The following is a 19,809-nucleotide window of genomic DNA, read 5'->3' on the forward strand; positions in this document are numbered from 1 at the left end:
TGGAGGTGGTTTCCCCTTCCGCAGTACAGGGCGTACTTTGTTTGCTGGGCTGTCACTTGTGTTCAGGGAGGCTTCCCTGCTCCTGTTGGGGTGTGGGCACAGGTCTTGTCAGAAGATTCTGCCATGCCCTGTTCTTGGCTTTGTTCAGGCTTTGGCCTTGGAACTGAATGTGAAATGACGTAGACAACCTGTGTACCACAGGTCAGTGGTACACTGGAGGTGTCAGCAGACAGCTTGTGGGCCCTTCTTCCCTGTCAATCTGTGAAAATACAAGAGTAACTTTAGAAGGTTCTGAACAATTACAAAATTAAACATTTTAAGGTCCACAGACTCGGTACATTTTACCAAAGAGCTTAAAAAATACTTGCTGAAGAGGGCTCTGAGCTATTCCTCTTGCTATTTCATGGGTCCTGGAAGAGTGAGACAGTTCCAGATAACTGGGGGGAAAAGCTCACTGTTGCTCCTGTGTTCAAGGGGACAAATGGGATTGCTCAAGCAAACCCAGGCACATTAACCTGGCATCAATCCCAGGGAAAATTATACAAAGACAGATAGGAGACATAGCTGGTAAGGAATTAAAGGATAGTGATGCAATTAAATACCACTGGTATCATAATATGGAGAGAAAATCCTGTTGGAAAAAATTAACAACTCTTATTAGAGAATGATTATGAAGTGACTGATAAAAGTGTGCTTGCTGGCCAAAGCGCTTGATTCTGCCTGATGTAAGCTTCAGCTTGTATAAATGTCTACAATTGTTGGTAAAAAATCTTTCTCTGAAACTGTTTGGGTTTCTCTCTCTCCGTCTTTGTCTCTCTCTCTTTTTAATGGGAGCTTATTTTGTACAGGATTTTTCCCATTTGGAGAATCAAAACCATATGTTTCAGTTTTGTTGTATATTTAAATATTTCAGTTTGCTAAATGGAGGCAAAGCCTGAGCATACCTGTGTCTGAAATCCCGTTCTTTGAGAGGACATCATGAGAACTCTCAGTGCTTGCTTGAACAATTTTATCAATCTCCAAGCAAATAATTCAGACAATGGATTTAGTCAGCAGGCCTCTGGAGTTAGAACAGCAAATCTAAAGAAGAAATCAATAGCTTTGAAAGCTCCAGGCCTCTGAAGCTGGAGCTTAAACCAATCTATGCCACATGGAAAGGGGAAAGAGAGCTTACCAGGCACTTTCCCCAGTAACACCTTATCTGCTAAGCCTTCTACTGCAAAAGCCTCCTTTGAAAACAGCTGTTTCAGGCAACCAATGCAAGCACGAGACTAGTTGCAGTAGTGCTCTGACTTCTGACAGCAGTGTGCCATGCTCCTGAGGGTTAATAACACCCTCTTTGCTGGCACCACAGCTCAGTGCTGCCACAGGCAGCCTCCACCCCGCACTGTCACAGAGGTCTCACAGCACGTGCTGTGTGGTGGTGGGTTAGAGTCCTACAGCCCAACCAGCACAGTGGAAGGACATCAGTGCTGTTGCCCATCCACCTTAGCTTGAAGTTTGGTCTTTAGGTTCCATAAGTTTTGTTGCTTTCAAGAGGAAAAATGAGAGCATAAGGGTCCTTGCTCCTCTTCATGCCAGTTCCTTCTCACCCCCATTGTCTTCTCATTACTTCTGTGGCTTTCTCAGTCTTCTCCCCAACCTCAGAAACCCTGAGTGGTTCTTCCATCCCCATTCCCTAAGGTTCTTCCTTCCCAAACTCTCTTTACCCTTTTTTTCCTCTTCCTTTGATCCCTTTCATTTTCCTTCCTGGCCACTCATTGTCCCCATCCTTTCTACCTCTGAGATTCCCAGCTGTAGCAGGTTTCCACATTCCTCATCCTTGCTCCTGTTAGCAGCAGAGTTTTAACCTCTTGAAAACAATCTCTTACTCTCCCATATCTTTAACCTGTTGCATCTGCAAGTTGGTGGTGACACAGCTGCAGTGGCAGAAGGGACCTCTAGCAAACTGCCCACTCCCAGGGCTGCCACTGCAGCCTCACAAGCTCTCACTCTGCTCCTCAGCTGCCAGGTCAAAGGGTGGTTCTTTTTCCTTTTTTAGGGATAGCTGTGAGTGTATTTTGAATATTGCATCAATTGCCAGTCATTGGTTATTCCTGAACTGCTCTGATCCAAAAGGAAAGGAAATCAAATACAACTGTGTTGATCCCTGGTTTGCTGCTTTTATCCTTCAAAAGGCATTTAAGAAGTCACGCGCATATGGCAGCGAGGAACCATCACAGAAAAGTATCGCATGTTGCATAGTAAATATTGACAGATATGCAGCAGATATCTGTCCCACTCCTTTCTTTTGCTCTCTCTCTCTTCCTCTCTTCATTCTTCTATCTCAACAGCCAGCCCTGTTTCTGCTTTCTTCCATCTGGCAGCTCTCACAATAATCTCACCCACCTGTTAAATGAGAGAATGTCAAGTTAAATTTACAGCAGGGCCTGGAAACAGGATGCTACAGAAAAGTATTTTAATTAAAATCCTCTAATTGAATGCATGCTTCCTTGTGAAAAGGGAGCTGCCAAGAAGGGCTTGATGTCACCACCTCTACCCCCATTTGCCACAAAAGGAGAGCAATTAAAACCAGTTCTCAAGGTGGAAAGAGGAAAGGACATTTCCAGGGAGTTTTCCAGGGTCACCCTTGCAAAACTGTTGGATGGTTCATGGGAGGCTTTTGCCATTTCACCAGAATCAGGGATGAAGATGGTACAACAGCTGCACTGCTTCTGTCAGGCACTTTGCAGAGTAAGAAGCTGTGTGTGTAAGGATGGGGCAATATATCTATGAAACCTGAACTCTGGCTAGAAATATGACAAACATAAATCCTGTCTGATGTAGAGATCACCATTGCACAAACTGTCCTGGGAACACCGTACTCTGCTTTGCTAGGCAATCAGACCTGGTTTGCTGGAATAGACATGATTTTAAGACCTGATTTGCTGGAATAGACACGAGAGAGAGGAAAGAGTTGATATGGAAAGGAAGATTGCAAGACACATCAAGAGGCAAATTTCTGGAGTTCCCATCCAGAGAGTCTGGATGACCACACCTGGTGCAGCTGTTCAGTAACTCCAGACACAGCCCAGAGAGAGAGAGAAATAACAGGGTGGATAGGTCCAAAGGGCCAAAGGTGGGAGGCAGGAGGAAGCATTTAGGGAGAAGAGGGAATTAGCGAGTGCTGTAGAACTGCGTCACTGCCATGTAACTCTAGCTCTTCTAAATACTATGCAAATCCATCAACACCATATACTTCCTGTAAGCATGAAACCTCTTTTCTTTCCTCGTTAGACAGTGGTTAACTGTTACGAAAAGCAAGTTACAGAGGATAAAATGCACAGCACATACCTCTACCTAAAGGCACAGTGATACTAATAACAATTAGCAACATTCTGCAATATTTACAGGTTTTTCCATTAAGCTGCCCACAACACGTGGAGGGGAAGTTTGGCACCACCTCATTCCTGTGCCTCCAGGCTGGTAAAGGTCATTTCCCGCAGGTCTCAGGTCACAGAGCAGAGAAGTTCCCGGCACCCTCAGGTGTTAGCCAGCCCTCCTTCCTTGACAACAGAGAATCCTTTCATAAAACACATTTATTTTACATTTTGATATTTTAATGCTTCATTGGCCTCTTTAGAAATTGGAAAATCTTACATCCCCTCTTGAGAAATCTGGCAGGCACGTTTGGCTCATGCTGGGAAAGCAAAACCACTGGCAAACCCTCCAGGCTTCACTAAAATTTAAAAAGGACAGTCCAAGTGTTAAAGGCATTTTGAAAAGGCATTCCCTTTGGGAGTGATGGGGACTCAAATAATGAAGACCTAGAGAAGAGTAATTTTTTTTATACAGGAAACTCTGGGTTGCAGGGATGATTTCCAAGACAAAAAATACAGCTCCTCAAAACAGTACACAGGTCAGGGATCTAGGGTAATGGAGAATAGAGAAGCCAAGAATTTTGCCCTAAGCTTTTTGAGTCTCACCTTAGCAGCAGCTCTAAAAGAAAGTGAGAAGCTCTAAGAGAAATTGTTGTTGAGTGCAGTAACAGTTTGCACACCAGGAGAGCAACATTTGCCTATCCTTCAGCAACTCACATCACTAAACATGCTCTGGAACATGCTCGAGCATTGCTTTGGTGATGAGGAACAGAGCTGGCGGAGCAGGAGGGCAGGGCCAATACTGCAGATGTGGGTAGGCTAAGAGTAGGGACGGTGGCTGGAGAGAAGCTCTTCAGATGGATTGGAAAAGAACTACTGGAATAGAACTACTGGAATAGAGATGACTCTGCCAGGCAGAGCTCAAAAAGGATATTTTCATACACATAACATCTTCTGCAACCCAAGATAATGGCAATGTCCCATAGATGCTTAGCACGTGTTTTAAAGCAACACCCAATGAAAATATACACTGGCTGAAGAACAATTCTAGTCTTAAACTAGCACAAGAAAATGGAGAAATGCCCTTGAGAACTGAACATTTTTTTTAAAAAAAAACATAGTTTTATATCTGCATGAACAGCAGTGTGCTACAAAAGGTACTAAAAGAGCTTGGAAGAAGGGTTCAGATCCTCAGCTGATGAAACATTTCTGTAGTTTGCAAAACTTGCCTTTTGTTTACTAAGAAATTTCAGAAGTTTGCAGGCAGACAATGAAATATTAAAATTCTGCCTAAAATTCTTTAAGTAACCGACAGCATCATGAGTGTTCAGCCGTTCACCTAATTTGGACCATATGAACCTTTTAAGTAATTTTCAAGCAGTCGGAAGGCAACAGCTCAGGAGCGAGAGACAGCAAAATAGAGCTGGTGCCACACTACAAGCCTTGCAGAGTATGCTCAGAGTGCCAGGAATATCCTCTCCTGCCCAGTTGTTATCAGGCTGTTAAGCTGATATATAAAAGAGTGAGAAGTGTTGTCACTTGCAGCTGGGGATCAACAAGGCTGATTGAGCTCCAGAGCAGTGGCTATAAGTAGAAGAGTCAGTGTCATTTTCAAGGAAGTTTTAGAAGTGGAATAAAAGATAGAAATGAAAGAAATAAACAGGGGTTCAGAGAGAGCAAGACTGAAAGGAAATTCCCTGCAAACATACAGGCATTCCCTGATGCTGGTGATGGAGAAAGGGTGAATGCGAGCAGTCACAGAGACTGTGTAAGACCTTGTTGGTGTTCTAATGAAGGAAATACTCACCTGGGTTCAAGCAGTGCCCAGATGAGGAACTGTCTGCAGGAGGAGGTGAGACAGGTCAGTGGGTGGTTGTTTTGGGTCTCCTGGTAAAGCTCAGCCCTGTGCTGCAGCTGACCTAGAGAAGAGGGGGCTTCTCTAGGTGCTCATAAGAGACAACCCTGCCAGCATGCAGGGAGGGCATCTGGCTGCCTTCTTGTGGCTTTTGGCAGCCTCAATAATCGCAGGCAGCATCTGAGAAAGAAGTGGCAACTGAGCTTGCCGTTCACTTCTCAAATCTGTCACTCCGAGATGTGACTCCAAGCTGTGTGGCCAGAGCCCTGTGTAGGTGTGAGAAGCTGGCCCTGTCTTTTTCAGTCTGCATCTGCTCTCTGGGGACCCAGCTCCAGTTTCTAATACTGCCAGCCTGGTGTTCCTCACTGCTCCACTGACTGCTTCTAAGGAAAATGTTAATCACGGGGATTAGTTACAAAGAAAAGACTGTGAAGCCCAAACCACTCAGGTTTGTAGCATTGCTACTGGCACACTCCCGAGCTTGAAGCACGTCACCACCATCAGATAATTGAGTGTAATGTTTCTGTTGAGGGAGCACTGAATTTTGCAAATATTAAGGTTTTAATGGAAGAACTCATCTAGTGTGAGTGCATCTCTGGGGATACCACATTGTCAAATATGGAGTGGAAGCCAGACCTAAGGGTGCTCTAGAATACCATGGAGAGGCCCTGGAAGTCACCCACGTTGTGACACCATGAAAGAGCTCATTTGAAGATATAAATCTCTGGGTTGCATACAGCTGCAAATGGATCTGTGCCCGCAGCTAGAACGTATTAAAGCGCTTGAACACTTTGGGGTGTTTGAGGTCTGGAGAGGGCATGAGCACTTCCCATTGCTTAGCAGTTGCTTATCCTTCTCCCAGGAAGGGGTGCCAACTCCAGAGGAGTGGGCTGGACACGTCATTCCATTACTAACCTGCAGCTGTAACCACCCATCCCTCTGCCTGCCGAGGATCATTTCCTGCATGGATTAGTTTTGGAAACTTGATAGTGTATGGAAGAATCCCAGGTGTTGTTCAGAGGAAAGGTTTGACTCTTTCCCTAGCAAAAGAGAGACAGAGTGTATTGGAATTTTTGTCACATAATATAAGTTCACAAGTTCTTTTGGTGACCAGCTGTCTAGAGCCAAGCTATGTTGCTGGGTTCTGGGAACATCTTCGATTTTTCTTGTACTTTGATGAAGTGAAGGTGATGAAGAACTGGGTGCTCCCAATCCCATCAGTGCCCTCAATGACTCTATTTCTGAGTTGGTTGTGGGCTCTGTCAACTTCCTTGCTCCTTGACAGTGGTGACCAAGAGCAGGGAAGCAGCCCCAACCCCTCCAAGACTCTTCCCTCAACCTTTCTCACAATTTTCCTCAATGATGTGCACCCCTCATCTCCTCTGCAGCTCTTTGCCATTCACATCCTCATTCTGGAACATTCTCTTCTTGCATCATGCTTCTCTAAGCTCCATCAAACTCACCCATGTCACTGCACTCCCTCCTGCACTCTGGACCCTCTTGTGTGCCTCCAAGCTCTGACCTTAGCTAAATACAGTTCCCCATGTTGCCTCTCTCCCTGCCCCTACTCCTCAGGCTCCCCCTAATTCCCTATCTAGGTTTTTAAGAAGCTGCCCCTTCCCTCTGCCTTTCAAGGCTTATTCTCCTCTAGTTCTAAGTGACCTGCTGTCTCTTAGAGGCTCTCCTTTCCTTGAGCATTCAGCCAGTGAAAGACTGTTGACATCTTGGCCAAGGACTGGCTCAATCCAAAGTTACTGGGAACAACTGTTCTGTTGGTCAAGAGCCTGATAGCAAATGTTGGAAGATGGAGCTGTTTTAGTTACTATTCATTTGTGTCAGCAGATCCTGAGGGAAAAACATCAATATTGGATAATTCAAGACTTATTAGACATAGACCTCTTCTTGTTCTTTGCTTGGGCTCCTTGCTTTCTCCTGAAGATTGCTCAACCTTTCCTCTCTCCTCAATGACTTTTGGTTTTCATTACCAGTGTTTTCTCCCTGGTGTTCAGATAATAATGAGGAGTAAATTATCTAAATTGAAAACAAAAGAAAAATAATAAGTCTCAAAAAACACCCTCAAGAGAATGCCCATTTACAATTATAGAAAAAGCTGATCTTGAGCTGTACGAATCTTGGAGAAAGACTCAAAAACAAACTGCATATGAAACTGCAAATAGGGTGGAGGGGGAAGAAAAAGGAAAATGCATGACAAATCCACATGAAGTGTCCCAGACAGTTTTTGTCTGCACAGAAATGGTTTTATGGGATTCTCTGCAGAAAAAGGAACAAAAAAAATTAGGTTCAAAAGATCAAGTTGCATTTTCATTGATCTCAGACTTGTAAGAGCTGCCTCATCAATCACAGTTGCTTAAAAATTCCTATTAATGGCCTCAAGTGCTGGGGCTGCCCATATGGTTCATCTTTACAGCATTTGAGCAACTCCCTGGGAGCAGTATGAGATCTGTCAGTGTCAGAGCCAGGCACTCTGTGCTCATCCCTGCATTCCCACAAATGGTGTAAGGAGAAGAGCTATCACTGCAAGCCTGAGGAGCTCCATCTGATCCAGGACACAAGGAGCAACAGAGGATGAGAAAAGAATAAAATCCAAATAATTTGGCTTTCAGGGGTACTGGAGAACTGCAGACCTGGATGGAAGTCCCAGTGTGTAGTCCAGGGGGTGTACAGGGACAGCTTCAAGCCAAGGTGCTGCATGGCATTGCACAGGAGTAAACAGTTTGCTCTCAAGGAGCTGAGAAGAACATGGTTGGTGGAGGCTTTCAGACTGGACAGGAAAAATTCAGAAGAGTTTCCCCCAAGATTATTCTGAATTATGTGATTTACTCTGGGGTAGGCTGGAAATCTTGTCAGGTACAGCTGGAGCATGCCTTGTCCTGAGCAGCAAAGTGAGCGTGGTGTTCAGACAGAGCTCTGCAGGTGTCCAGGTAGGAGCTGTGCTCCTCCCTGCTGCCTCATCCCTTGGGCACCTCATGTGCTTTGACATTGGCTGCTGCCCTTGGCATTGGACATCCATAATAGTATGGGTAGAATACTAGGAATATTCTTGATGAGCACATTTCCCCTATACCAGAGGACTATCCCATCAGTCAGCCAAACTGACTTCATGCCCTTCATGCTGTCAGTTTTCCTTGGAGGCAATTCAGATCCAAAATTCAACAAATCTGTCTCTCAAATGGGCATGATTTTTTCCTTGTAGTAAGTTCTCCTCCTTTCTTGCATTGGAGAATTGTCATGAGGACACATTTTTGAACTGGATCTTCAACACAAGTTCACATTGGATTTAAGTAACAACAAAATAACTCAGAAAACACTGAAAATAACTGTGCTTGACTTTGGTAAGAGTTAAAGCATTCACTTTGCCACTGCTGTCCCAAAGCTGAGTTGTGCTTTCAGAGGCATGGAACAATTCTCCTAGGAGGAAAGACTGTGAGAGTTGGAGCTGTTGATCCTAGAGAAGAGAAGGCTCTATGGAGACCATATAGCAGCCTTCCAGCACCTAAAGGGTGCTCACAAGAAAGGTGGGGACAGACATTTTAGTAGGGTCTGTTGCAATATGAAAAGGGGTAATGGTTTTAAACTAAAAGAGGGTAGATATGGACTAGATATATGGCAGACCTGTTGTTTGGGTTTTTTTATAGTGAGGGTGGTGAAACACTAGAAGAGGTTGCCCAGAGAAGTGGTGGATGCCCTATGCCTGGAAATATTCAAGGTCAGATCTGACAGGTTTCTGAGCACTCTGGTCTAGTTGAAGATGTCCCTGCTTATTACAGGGGTCGGACTAGATGACTTTTAAAGGTCCCTTCCAACTCAAACCCCTTTATGATTCTATGATAGGTGTAGTTGGGCAGTTTTCAGAATCTGAAATAAATAACAGGGACCAGCAGATTGCTGCTTTCATGGAGAAGTTTTAATGTGAGCCATGACTGTTGACATATTGGTTCACCATTCTACTCTTATCGAAATGGAATAAAGCTGCACCAGGCAAAATTCAGGTTGGATGTCAGGAAAATGTTCTTCACTGAGAAGGTGATCAGTCACTAGAAGAGGATCCCCAGGGAAGTGATCACAGCATCAAGCCTCTAGAAAGAGCATCTGGATGATGGTCTCAGTAATATTGTTTAGTTTCATGTACTCCTGAGAGGAGCCGAGTGCTGGAATTGATGATTGTTATGGGTCCCTTCCAAGTTGAGATATTCTACAGTTCTGAGTTGTGGCAGAGCAAGTAGGAGCCATCAATATTGCCAGGAGGTCCTTTGAGATTGCAGGATCTTGCTGCAGAGAAATCTGCAATGGGAGAAGAACATTCACAATCCCTACTTCGCTCGTGCTCCTGGTTTACCCCCAAAGGCATCACAGTTTATTAAAAAAGGTAAATACCTGTAGCTGAATGAGGCCACTGGAGTGTTAGAGAGTGATCACTTCTTCTTCACGTGGGCTGAGAGTTACATGGATGCAAAGCTCAGCTCCTGCTCATACCATGCCAGGGCTGAGTGAAGGAGCACCTCCTCAGGTCTGAGCACAGACAGAATGAGCAATGCTGTGAGAAAAGTCACTTGCCCCAGAAGCAGCAGAGCTGACATGTCAGCAGCATCAACCCCTGCTCTTCAGAGAGCCAGCCTGCCACAGGAAGTGCTTCCAAGCAGGATTGAAGTTAAATTTGTTGGACTGAGGTCTGCCACATCTCAGGGACATGCACACTCATTCTTTGTATGCCCCCTGCACACAGGGACACTCACAGTTCCTTTACAATCGAGCTGTTTGCAATGCTGAATTTCAATGCACATCCACTATTTCACACATTTTCACCTAATCTCAAACGCTTAGGCAACAAATTTTTGAGGGACAAACGAGGTTTCTCCCTGCCTTGTGTGGATGTCTTTTTCTTGTTAGTTCTACGAAGTTTCTTTCTTTGTAGCTTCAAATAAGCCATTCTGCTTATTTTCACTTGGCCAGTTTGATCCTGCGTTGTGCTTACAGGAGCAAGAATGTTTTTTCTGGTGGCTGCCTAAGGATCCCGGCAAGATGCCATAGTCTGTTAGATGAGAAATGGTGACCTCATGGATAGGGGAAGGGAAAAGAGGAGGCAAGACTCAATTTTTGGTTTTCTACATTTAAATCCCATCAGGCTTTGTGTTTTCATTTCAAATTCTTTCCAAAATACTGTATCTATTTTCTTCCAAGATACTATTATGGAAATGACTTTATGCTTTGTCTCCAATGATTATTTTTTAAACTAAAAGAAATTATTTGTTTTCTGAAGGATTTAAAATTTGTCCAATAAAAGGTACCCAGAAATAAAGAAGAAAAAAAGGGCAATAATCAAGTGCTGTAGAAATCTGCAAGTCACAAAAGAGTTAAAATTCCTTACACATGGCCAAGTTAAATAAGACCTAGAGGGACACGTGGTTCTCCCCCCAGCACCCCCTGAACTCTGGGGTGTGGGCTTGTGAAATGCCTGGGAGGCAAAGTTGGCCCCCATTGTGTCTTGTTTAATTTGGCTGCTTGAAGTACTCACTTTTTTTTTTGTAATTTGGCTCTTCCTGAAGTTCTCACACCTTCCTTGAACATAAATGTCCTTTACATTTTCAATGTGCCTTTCTCCAGCCCTCCATTCCATATTGTTTGAGCAACTGCCTTTTTTTCTCTGTGCACCTACACGTGGCTGCTGGCACAGGGCTGTGTTTACCTGCACACAGAGGGAGAATCAAACCAAACTGCAGAGCACCATTGGCACAAGGGTTGTGTTTCCAGGGTGCAATTCTCAGCTCCACAGTCTTGCAAGGAGCCAGGAGTTGCATCCAGGAGATTTCTGCTGGCTAGCAGCAGGACTGCTCTGGAGGAGCACGCTATGATGAAGTTTTCCTGCCTGTGCATTGCAGCCTCAGCTGGAAATTCTTCCACCACCACCTTGCCATGGGTCGGTGATAAAATACTAAGCTTGGTCCCACTAAACCTGCATGTTTGGTTTGTGTTGCAGCAGTGATGGGAAAAATACAGCTCAGACTTGACACCTGTGCTCGGTGGTGTCAGCCATCACACAGCACGCGCTTCCCTCCATTTCACTTAAATATTAAAGTATAAATTGAGCTACGTTACCTTTATACAGTGCCAAATTGGCAAAGATGGGGACTTTGTCATTGCTTCTGGCAGTGATAACAGTTTTGCAATAATGCAGCAGAGATTGGCACACATGGCCAAGGGCAAGACCTTTTTTTGGTTTATTCTCTATAAAATGCTTTGACCAGCAAGGGAGCTACAGGGATTTCAGTTTTTCTCTAACTGCTTTGGCCATGGAAAGCTGCAGATAAATTTTGAAGTACTATAAGAAAGAGGAGGTTACAGGGTTTTTTTCCCTGACTATACAGAACAACAACAACAAAAAAGAGTTTAAAAAATTATCAACATAAAATGGAATTTAATAAAAATTTTAATTTTTTTGTCGTTATAAGCAAGTCTGTATTTAGACATAAATGCCCAATAAATTTGCTGAAAAGAAACCAACTTATTCTCACACTGGAGATGAGTTTCCTCTTGCTGCATTAGAAATGTGTTCAGTCTAAAGTATGTGTGAAAAGGCAAGGCCTCACGTGGGTGAAGGAAATGCAGGAATAGAAGATATTCTACCTGCTGAGACCTGACACCTCTGGGAGCACATCCACTCATATCACTGCAGACTCTCTCTCAGGACCGGCTGGGTCAAGGACACCTTGTCCATGTCTCAGGACAATGCTGAGGACAGAGCTTCCATTTTACTCTGTACACTACCAAAATGGGAAAAATTCATGGGAAAAAGGCTCTGTCTCCAATGACGCTATGGGATTGAACACTGGCAGCCAATAACATTTTTCTTTGCATTATTGCTGTAAAAATAATTTTTAAAAAAGGTCCAAAAGGAAATCTGAAAAAGTGCAGTGAGAAACCAGTGAAACCAGGAAATAGAAATGGATGGCTGGGCACTTTGGGATTGCTACAGGCAGCTCTGGTTCAGTGAGATTTGCTGGGTTGTTGCTTTGCTGGCCTGGGAGATACATCAGAAGATTATATTTAAAAATCATAAATAATCTCATTATATTGCAGCTGCCAGCATTCTGGGAAACATGGGTAAAAGTAGAGGAGAACTGAATTTAAGGAACCCCCAGGTGGCACAATTGTGGCAACAGATGAAGGGAGAAAAAACATAGATATTATGGATGGATGAACACAGAGAATTTTTTAGGTTTGGATTCAAGCTCAATTGAAATTAAGCATGCCTGCTTACCTTGTAAGGGCAACCCATGGATGCTGTTACTCCTTCTGCTGTAGAAGTGTTGGGCATTAGCTCTGGGCATCCAGTCCACCCAGTCCACCCAGCCCACCCAGCCCACCCAGCCAATCCACAGCCCACCCAGGACTGACTGACCCCATAGACTTCCCCAAGGTTTACAGCTGCAACTCTGTTCCACAGCTAAATTCAGCTTGAAAAGCCACTCTATTAAATATTCCCCTTGCATTTCCCTTCTGTTGTTCTATATTCTCTTCACAACTTGTATAAAATGAAAACTAAATCACTGCTGGAACAGAGTGTCAAGGGCTGGCCTGAACATGGGTCACATGGATTGGTATGAGGCTGTGACTGTGTTTCTTATTAATACCTCGTTGGTGCCAATACAATGAACATGGAATAGTCTACCAGCTTAGGCCTGAAAGAGATGGACATCAAAGGATCCCTTCACATCAGGTATCATGGCACACTCAGACACTCACAGGGTGAATGTGGCCTGGATATTAGAAAGGAGAAGCCAAAGAACTAAGGCCATATGACAGCTAAGCCTTGCTCCACCTCTCTGCCTCTGTCACTTTGTACTATTTATAAGCCTGACTTGACAGCTTGATCTATGGTTATGTTAGGCAGATATTTCCAGCCTTCCATTTCTCTTATGGCATTCAGGACCTCCCCACCATGTCCTTAAGGGTGGAGAACACAGGTTCCAGAATTATTTAGTTCCCCAGTTTGGATTTTTGCATGAGTAGACCTGCAACAGGAGTCAGGGTCTTCATTTTTTTTTTACAGAAACCAAGCATGATAAATCAAGAATGACTACAAAATAGATTTTTGTCTCCACAAGTTCTTTGTATCAAATTGTTTCCTTCCAAGATCACGGCAGTAATGGAAAAATATTTCCAATTTACAGGGGCAGACAACTGAAATTACTCCTAATATTTCATGGTGTTTTTGTCACCCTAAATAAAGAAAGAACAATTAGGCTTTGCCTAAAACCATTTATGTTGGTGTATAGGCAATGTAGCCAGTTTAATGTGCTTTCAATTGTGCTCAATGACTAGTTGTGATAAACAGTGCCTAAAATAGTGCATACAGTGTAAACAACAAATTTAATACAGCACATTTCACATCGAAGAAGTGAATGTGTTTCCTTCCAAAGTTTCATTTTTTCTGTTGATATGACTTTTGTCTGTGTGGTCAGAAGCTAGAGCATCTCAAGCTCCTTTGGATAATTTCAAATTATCCATCCAAGAAGGAAAGCAGCTTATTACTCATTATCTAAAAGTAACTGAGCTATCCACAAAATATCTTTTCAGACTATGCTGTTCCCTTTACTATGTGACCATAGTCAAGTCTCTCTTGTTTTGGATGCATGCACTTTATTTTTTTTTTTTTTAATACAGGTTTCTTCATGTTAGATCAACCTTCTTTTACATAATCTTTAGCTTTTTTTTCTTTCCTCAGATCACCAAATTTTTGTGTTGGTTTCCTCTGGTCTCCTATAAAACTTGACTTTGTAATGTTTACAGAGTTAGTAGTTGCAGTATTTTATGGATAATACTACAGCTGTAGGAACTCATGTAAAAAAGTACAATACTGTATAGAAGTGGAAGTAATTTTTATTTCATTTTTAGAAGTGATTTTTTTACTTAGTTTTCTAGAAAAAATATTACACTGCCAACTCACACATGGAACTCACAAGCTCCAAAATGCATGTCTCCAAGTATTCTGGAATGATTGCCCTTGAAACTTCTTCATCTTCTGGCTTTCTTTGCACTGATGATAATGTATTGGCATTTGGACAGATCTTGCATATATTTCAGGAGTCACAGGTATTGAACTTTAACCTTTGAATTTTGGTTAATTATCCACTGTAAATCTTGGGTGACATTGCTGCACTTGTCTTCTCCTTCCCCATTTTGGGTAGCTTGCTAGCAAATTTAGACTTCTTGTTGGGGTTACAGTAAGAGAAATGCCACAGCAGTGCACTGCAGTCTCACTGCCACTCTCCCATTGCTGCTTGCAGGGTTTCTGCTGGTGAGTCACATGTGCTGTGATTTGGGTGGAACAACACATTCCTCAGAGCTTACCAGTTTCACTGCCATTGATCATGTCCCTGGCTATCAGTACAGGCCATTCTTTGCACCCTTGCTCTCTTGTTCTTCTACTGCTTTTCCACACCCTTCTGCATTCATGCTGCTTTCTAATTAATCTTCATATTTCTGTATACAGATTTTTGCATGGCAGCATCATATAAACCACAGAGTACAGTGCTGGCCCTGGCTTGGATGGCTGGCAGGATAAATCCATTTTCTGCAGGGTTAATTGTACTGCAACTTGTTCCAGCTTTACTGAGAGAGACCAATGCAGGTGATTACATCATGTCTCCAATCACTAAACTACATCACCTATTTAATATAGGTCAGGGACTGCATTTTTCTTTGTGCCTGTTCCTGGGCTGGTTACACCAACTTAATGCAACTGTATTCACCAGCAATTACCTGACTGCACATTAAGGGAAATGTTATAAACCAACTCAGGTAGGAAAAGAACCCAAGACCATGTCAACCTCCCTGCAAGTCACTGGACACCCCTAATTCTTACAAAGGAAACACTGGGAATACTGTGGGTGCTGCAGAATATCCCCAGGGCTGCCATCAGTGTAGTCTGGAGGGAAAAGTGCCAGCCACAGGCCCCTTCACTGTCATATGTCATAAAGCTCCAGGTTTGCTAACAACTGAACCAGCTTCTTGGCTGAAGCAGCACCACCCTCTCCATCATCCTAAGAAGGGCAATGGTCTCTGCTGGCAGCGCCACTTGGGCCAGCTCTGTGTCTCTGCAGTACAGCTGGAAAACAGTGCCCTGAGCTGCACACAGTGCTGAATGCTCAAAGGCCAACCCAGCTAAACTGAGTCTAGCACTGCTCCTGGAAGCATCTGAGGTTAGTCCACAGAAGTCACTCTATCCAGCTCAATGTCAGAGCTTCCAAAATGCTCAACAAATTCAGAACATTACTGGAATAAGAACAGCATCTGTAGGAGCATCAACCAGTGTAAAATTACATGCTTCTAATCCTTCTCCCCCACAGCATGCAATGAGTTCCACATTGAGTCAGAAAAGAAACTAGCTCAGTGCTCCAAGAGATGGGCTATTGCACAACTATCCCCACTGCGGAGCTTTATCACTCCTCCCAAAATCAGCTGGTGCCTACCACTATCCAGCACAGAAGTCACATTCACCAACGTGCTGTCGGAATACAGCAGTGTGGCAGTGTCCATGGGAGCTGCTCTTTTCCAGCCTCATCCTCTGTTCAGACAGGCCAGAACTGTTGGAGACCTTTGTAGCAGAAAGGAGCTGATATTTGAAGAGCTGTACACCGCTCCTGTAATTTGTGGCCATGTCACACCTCTGGGGTGATAAGCAGCAGTGACTGACGTGAAGAAATAACCCTTGAAAGTTATATGGATTTTAGTCATATTCTATGCAGTTTCCTATATAGCAATTACACACAAACTGTAAGAAGCAGTGAGAAAACTGAGTGAGCCACTTTTCCAGCAGAAGTTTTGTGGGTCAGCATCAGGCTACAGAAGTCCCTCCCAGCTGACCCACAGAGAAGCTCTCAGAAATGATCCCATCTCTGGATTCAAAATGCTGGGCTACAGACTTGGTCAAAAAGTTAGCTCCTGCAGTCTGCCTCTCCATAGAAGAAAAAGTGCAGAAGGAGTCAGATGTTCCCTGGACAGGAACTGGCTTATTTATAGCAAACTGTCCCTTGGCCACACTAGCACCCTCCTCATGAAGTCCTGTCATTGCTTTTATAGCTGCATTTCTACTACATCTGTGGCACGCAATGGGCATGCTCAGGCATTCTTCTGCCCAGCCCTTGGCTGCATTTTCATGTTGTTGTTTCATTTAGAGTGATGCCCAACAAGCAACATCCAGCAAAACTGATTTGCTAGTGCTGAACTCACATGGGATGTGTGCTCTGGGTCAATGCAGCTATTCGAGTTGGGGGAAAAAATAATCTGAAGACTTTTTAATGGCAGATGCTATCTGTCAGCCCTCACCCACCTTAGTAAAGCTTCGATCAGTATGCAATAAATGCGGCACTCTAGCAGATCATCTTCTGCAATTTTTGCTGTAGTGCATTGTAAGGCCCCCAGAAATGTAAAACACTTCCCAAAGCATTAACTTGGCCCATTCAACTCAGCACTCTAAGCCCATTCAATTTTTAGTTACTCAAAATTCCTGTAAGAGGGAATTAGAAGAAGAAAGAAAGACAGAAAGACATGGAAAGACAGAAAGACATAGAAAAGGACAAATATAGCCAGCATTCCTGATTCCTGTAGTGTTCAGCTGATAGAAATTACAAGAGGGTCAAGACATGTCCTTCTGCATGTCCTGAGTTAAATACCCTTTGGCTTTCCTGGTCCCTTCCCCCATGTGGGACTTCTGGTCATTTTTGGAGTTGGATTAGGGGATTAGGGGCTCCAGGGATGAATGCATTGCCTCTGGTGTGCCAGGGATTGGCAGCCACTGCCAGGCTGGGATACAGGCTCTAGGAATAGGGTGGGCAGGGCAGGGCATCCCCTCAACACGGCAAGGCCTGACCTGCCCTTACCCCTCACACACTCACACAGAATACTTCAAACCAGCAATGCTTCCAGCCTCTCACATACTTCAGAGAGTGTCACAGCCTGTACAACTTAATTTGCAATTATGTTTGTGCCCTGAACATTTTGCTTAAGCACATGGTGCTTACATTTCCTCTGGGAACACTACGTTGCATTGGTTTGCAGTGTCCTGGCATTGCTGAGCTGCACTGACTGTGGTAATATTGATGTCCTATGCCTGTCAGTGTGCTAAGGAATGAAGCTAAATAAATTCTGTAGAGCTTGCAAACCCACCCTGATTATTTTTGTGCCATACTTTTAATTTCTGTAACAATTTGTCAGGTTTGCACTTGGAACAGCCTGTATTGCAAGATGAGAGATCTCCTATCACTGAGATTTCCATTACTCCTTCTAGGATTTGGATTCAGCTTCTACAAAGGGATACTTCTTCAGAGAGGTACATGATATTTGACCTTCTAAATTTGCAGCATTGAACTGGGAGATCCAGAGCCTTCTTTTCTCTTGGACTGGAAACCAGAAGCCTGCATGGGCTAAGGCCAAATGGGCCAGCCCAGGAGAGGAGGAGTTGAAACCCCCTGGCTTCTGCAGCTCTGGGTAGATCCTCTGGTGTTTGATAACATCCATATGCCAGAGGAAACTTGTGTTTGGGGGCTTGTATGCAGGACACCTGTTCCTTGTGTGGCTTCTTTGAATGAGATGTTACACGGTGGCCTTCCCTGCACTGGGAAAATTAATGAGGTCCCTGCCCTCCTCCACTGTTTCTTCTAAAGAAACATGTGAGAACTTCCATCCCAAAGCTGCTTAAAGCTGGTCAAAGCGTTCAAATGTTCGTGGTAAAGTTGGGAAGGAAGGAAGGGGACAGGAATCACAGCATTGCTGCCTCTGCCACCCACACAAACATACTTCGCAAATGAGCAACCAAAGGGGTCCTGGATCAGAGCAGGACCATGCCAGGAGGGCTCTCAAGCCCTGTGGTTAGGGCAGTCACCCAAGGAAAGGGAGTCTGCTGGGGGTGGCTGCTGTGTGTTCTGCAACCCAGGCTGCCCACCAGGCCAGCTGGACCTGGCTGATCTCACACTGATGCCAGTGCATCTCTCCCATTCTCCACTGCTATCACCTCTCTCTGGAAGGCTCCAGTAAGAGGTGGCAAATGGCTCAGGGCCTTGTGCCTGTACGTGGGTGGCAGGGGGAGAAGAGCCACTGCTGTACAGGAGATTTCTGTCACACCTGGGTCCACTTCAAATACAATGCTCATGTCATCTTTCTGGGGTGGTGTCAAGGCCTTAAGCAGGTTATCTGCTCAGGGGAGTGTTACCCTTGTGCACCTAATGAGCCATAAATAAATAATTTTAACAAGTTTGTCCCGTTATTTCTAATACTGCCCTCCAAACACTGCTCTGGTTTTGCTTTCCATAGTGACTGCCAAGGAAAAAGTGTAAATTTTTTTCTCATTTTCAGTATCAGATTGTTTTTAATCTTTTTAATCTTCATAAACTGTCAGTATAACTTTCACACCAAGTACTATTTGTGTACTTACAACTTTACATCTTGAAACAGGGAAGTCTCTCTTACATTTTTTTTCCTATTTTTTTTTCAGTTCTGATGCTGACTATTCTGACCCTGCAGCAACAAAACACTAAGGAATAACTACTATCTAGCTATCTAAGCTCTCTCATTTTATATATGTGCCCCATAAGAGTTAAATAAATATGTCTATAAACAAGGTCCATGAATGCTCACCCTGGGGTCAATATACTTCATACCAAAAGGAATTTCAATTTGTACTAATGCAGTAAGATTTTATGAAGAATATGGTGAGATCAGGGAAAAAGTACTCAATAACATGAAGGATCACACTGCTGAATAGTCTGGGTGACCATCCCAAAGCTCTTACCCATGGATTCCTACTAAAATGCGTGGAAACTTAGATACCAGTTCTTCACACTAATATTGAGGTTGTGCCCTGCATATGTTTTGCTTTTTTAATCTATTGTTTCCAGTGATAATTTTTTATTCTTTTTTTGTTTGTTTGTTTAATCCAGAATAGACACATGCATTTTAATACAGACAATTGTTTTGGTTTTGTTGAGTCTCTTCTTCTAGCTGAAATACAGACTGACTCACAAAGAGTTAATTTGATTAAACAAGAAAGAGCAATCTAATGCAAAGAGCCAGTGGAAGGAAATACCGGCTCACACAACATACTATTAACCTATAGAAATTGTTGCCATAAAATGGAATTAAACCTAAAAGCAAACATCAGAGCATAGGTTGAAGGGCATTTCTGAAAGATTCTGAAAGGATTTTAGAAAAGCTCTAAAACTCCATGGTCAAGATTAAACCAATAATTCATTATTAGGGGTAAGCAAGAGACAACAAGTTGAAGGACAGGTTGTCCCCATCCATAATCCCCCCTACCCTTTTCAGCAGCCTCCAAGGCTAGACGCAGTAAAAACCAGAATACAGTCAGACAGACTAGGCACAGAACTGGGAATGGCATTGGTATATTTAACTTCCCTTGTAAAAACAAAAATAAAGAAATGCTTGCAGAATTGATCTTTAAAGGTCTTTCTACCTTTCTGGTGCTTTTTCAATTCAGGGGAAAAGAAGTTTATTGACACAAGGAGAGCTGTAAACTCTGCAGCCATAACTTACAGCCAGGTTTGAAGGGGCTTCAGCCTC

General features: G+C 43.6%; 1 protein-coding gene across 1 annotated transcript in view; it reads left to right on the forward strand.

Moving 5' to 3' along the window:
• LOC128783724 (uncharacterized) overlaps positions 1-15,910 on the forward strand; it is a 115,107-nt gene extending 99,197 nt beyond the window's left edge. The window contains exon 4 of the mRNA XM_053934754.1: positions 15,582-15,910. Coding sequence (XP_053790729.1) covers positions 15,582-15,910 — 329 coding nt within the window. The remainder of the gene's footprint in view (positions 1-15,581) is intronic.
• The last annotated feature ends 3,899 nt before the right edge of the window (positions 15,911-19,809 follow it).

Source organism: Vidua chalybeata, chromosome 2 (genome assembly GCF_026979565.1).
Source record: "Vidua chalybeata isolate OUT-0048 chromosome 2, bVidCha1 merged haplotype, whole genome shotgun sequence".
In the NCBI taxonomy this organism is placed as follows: domain Eukaryota; kingdom Metazoa; phylum Chordata; class Aves; order Passeriformes; family Viduidae; genus Vidua; species Vidua chalybeata.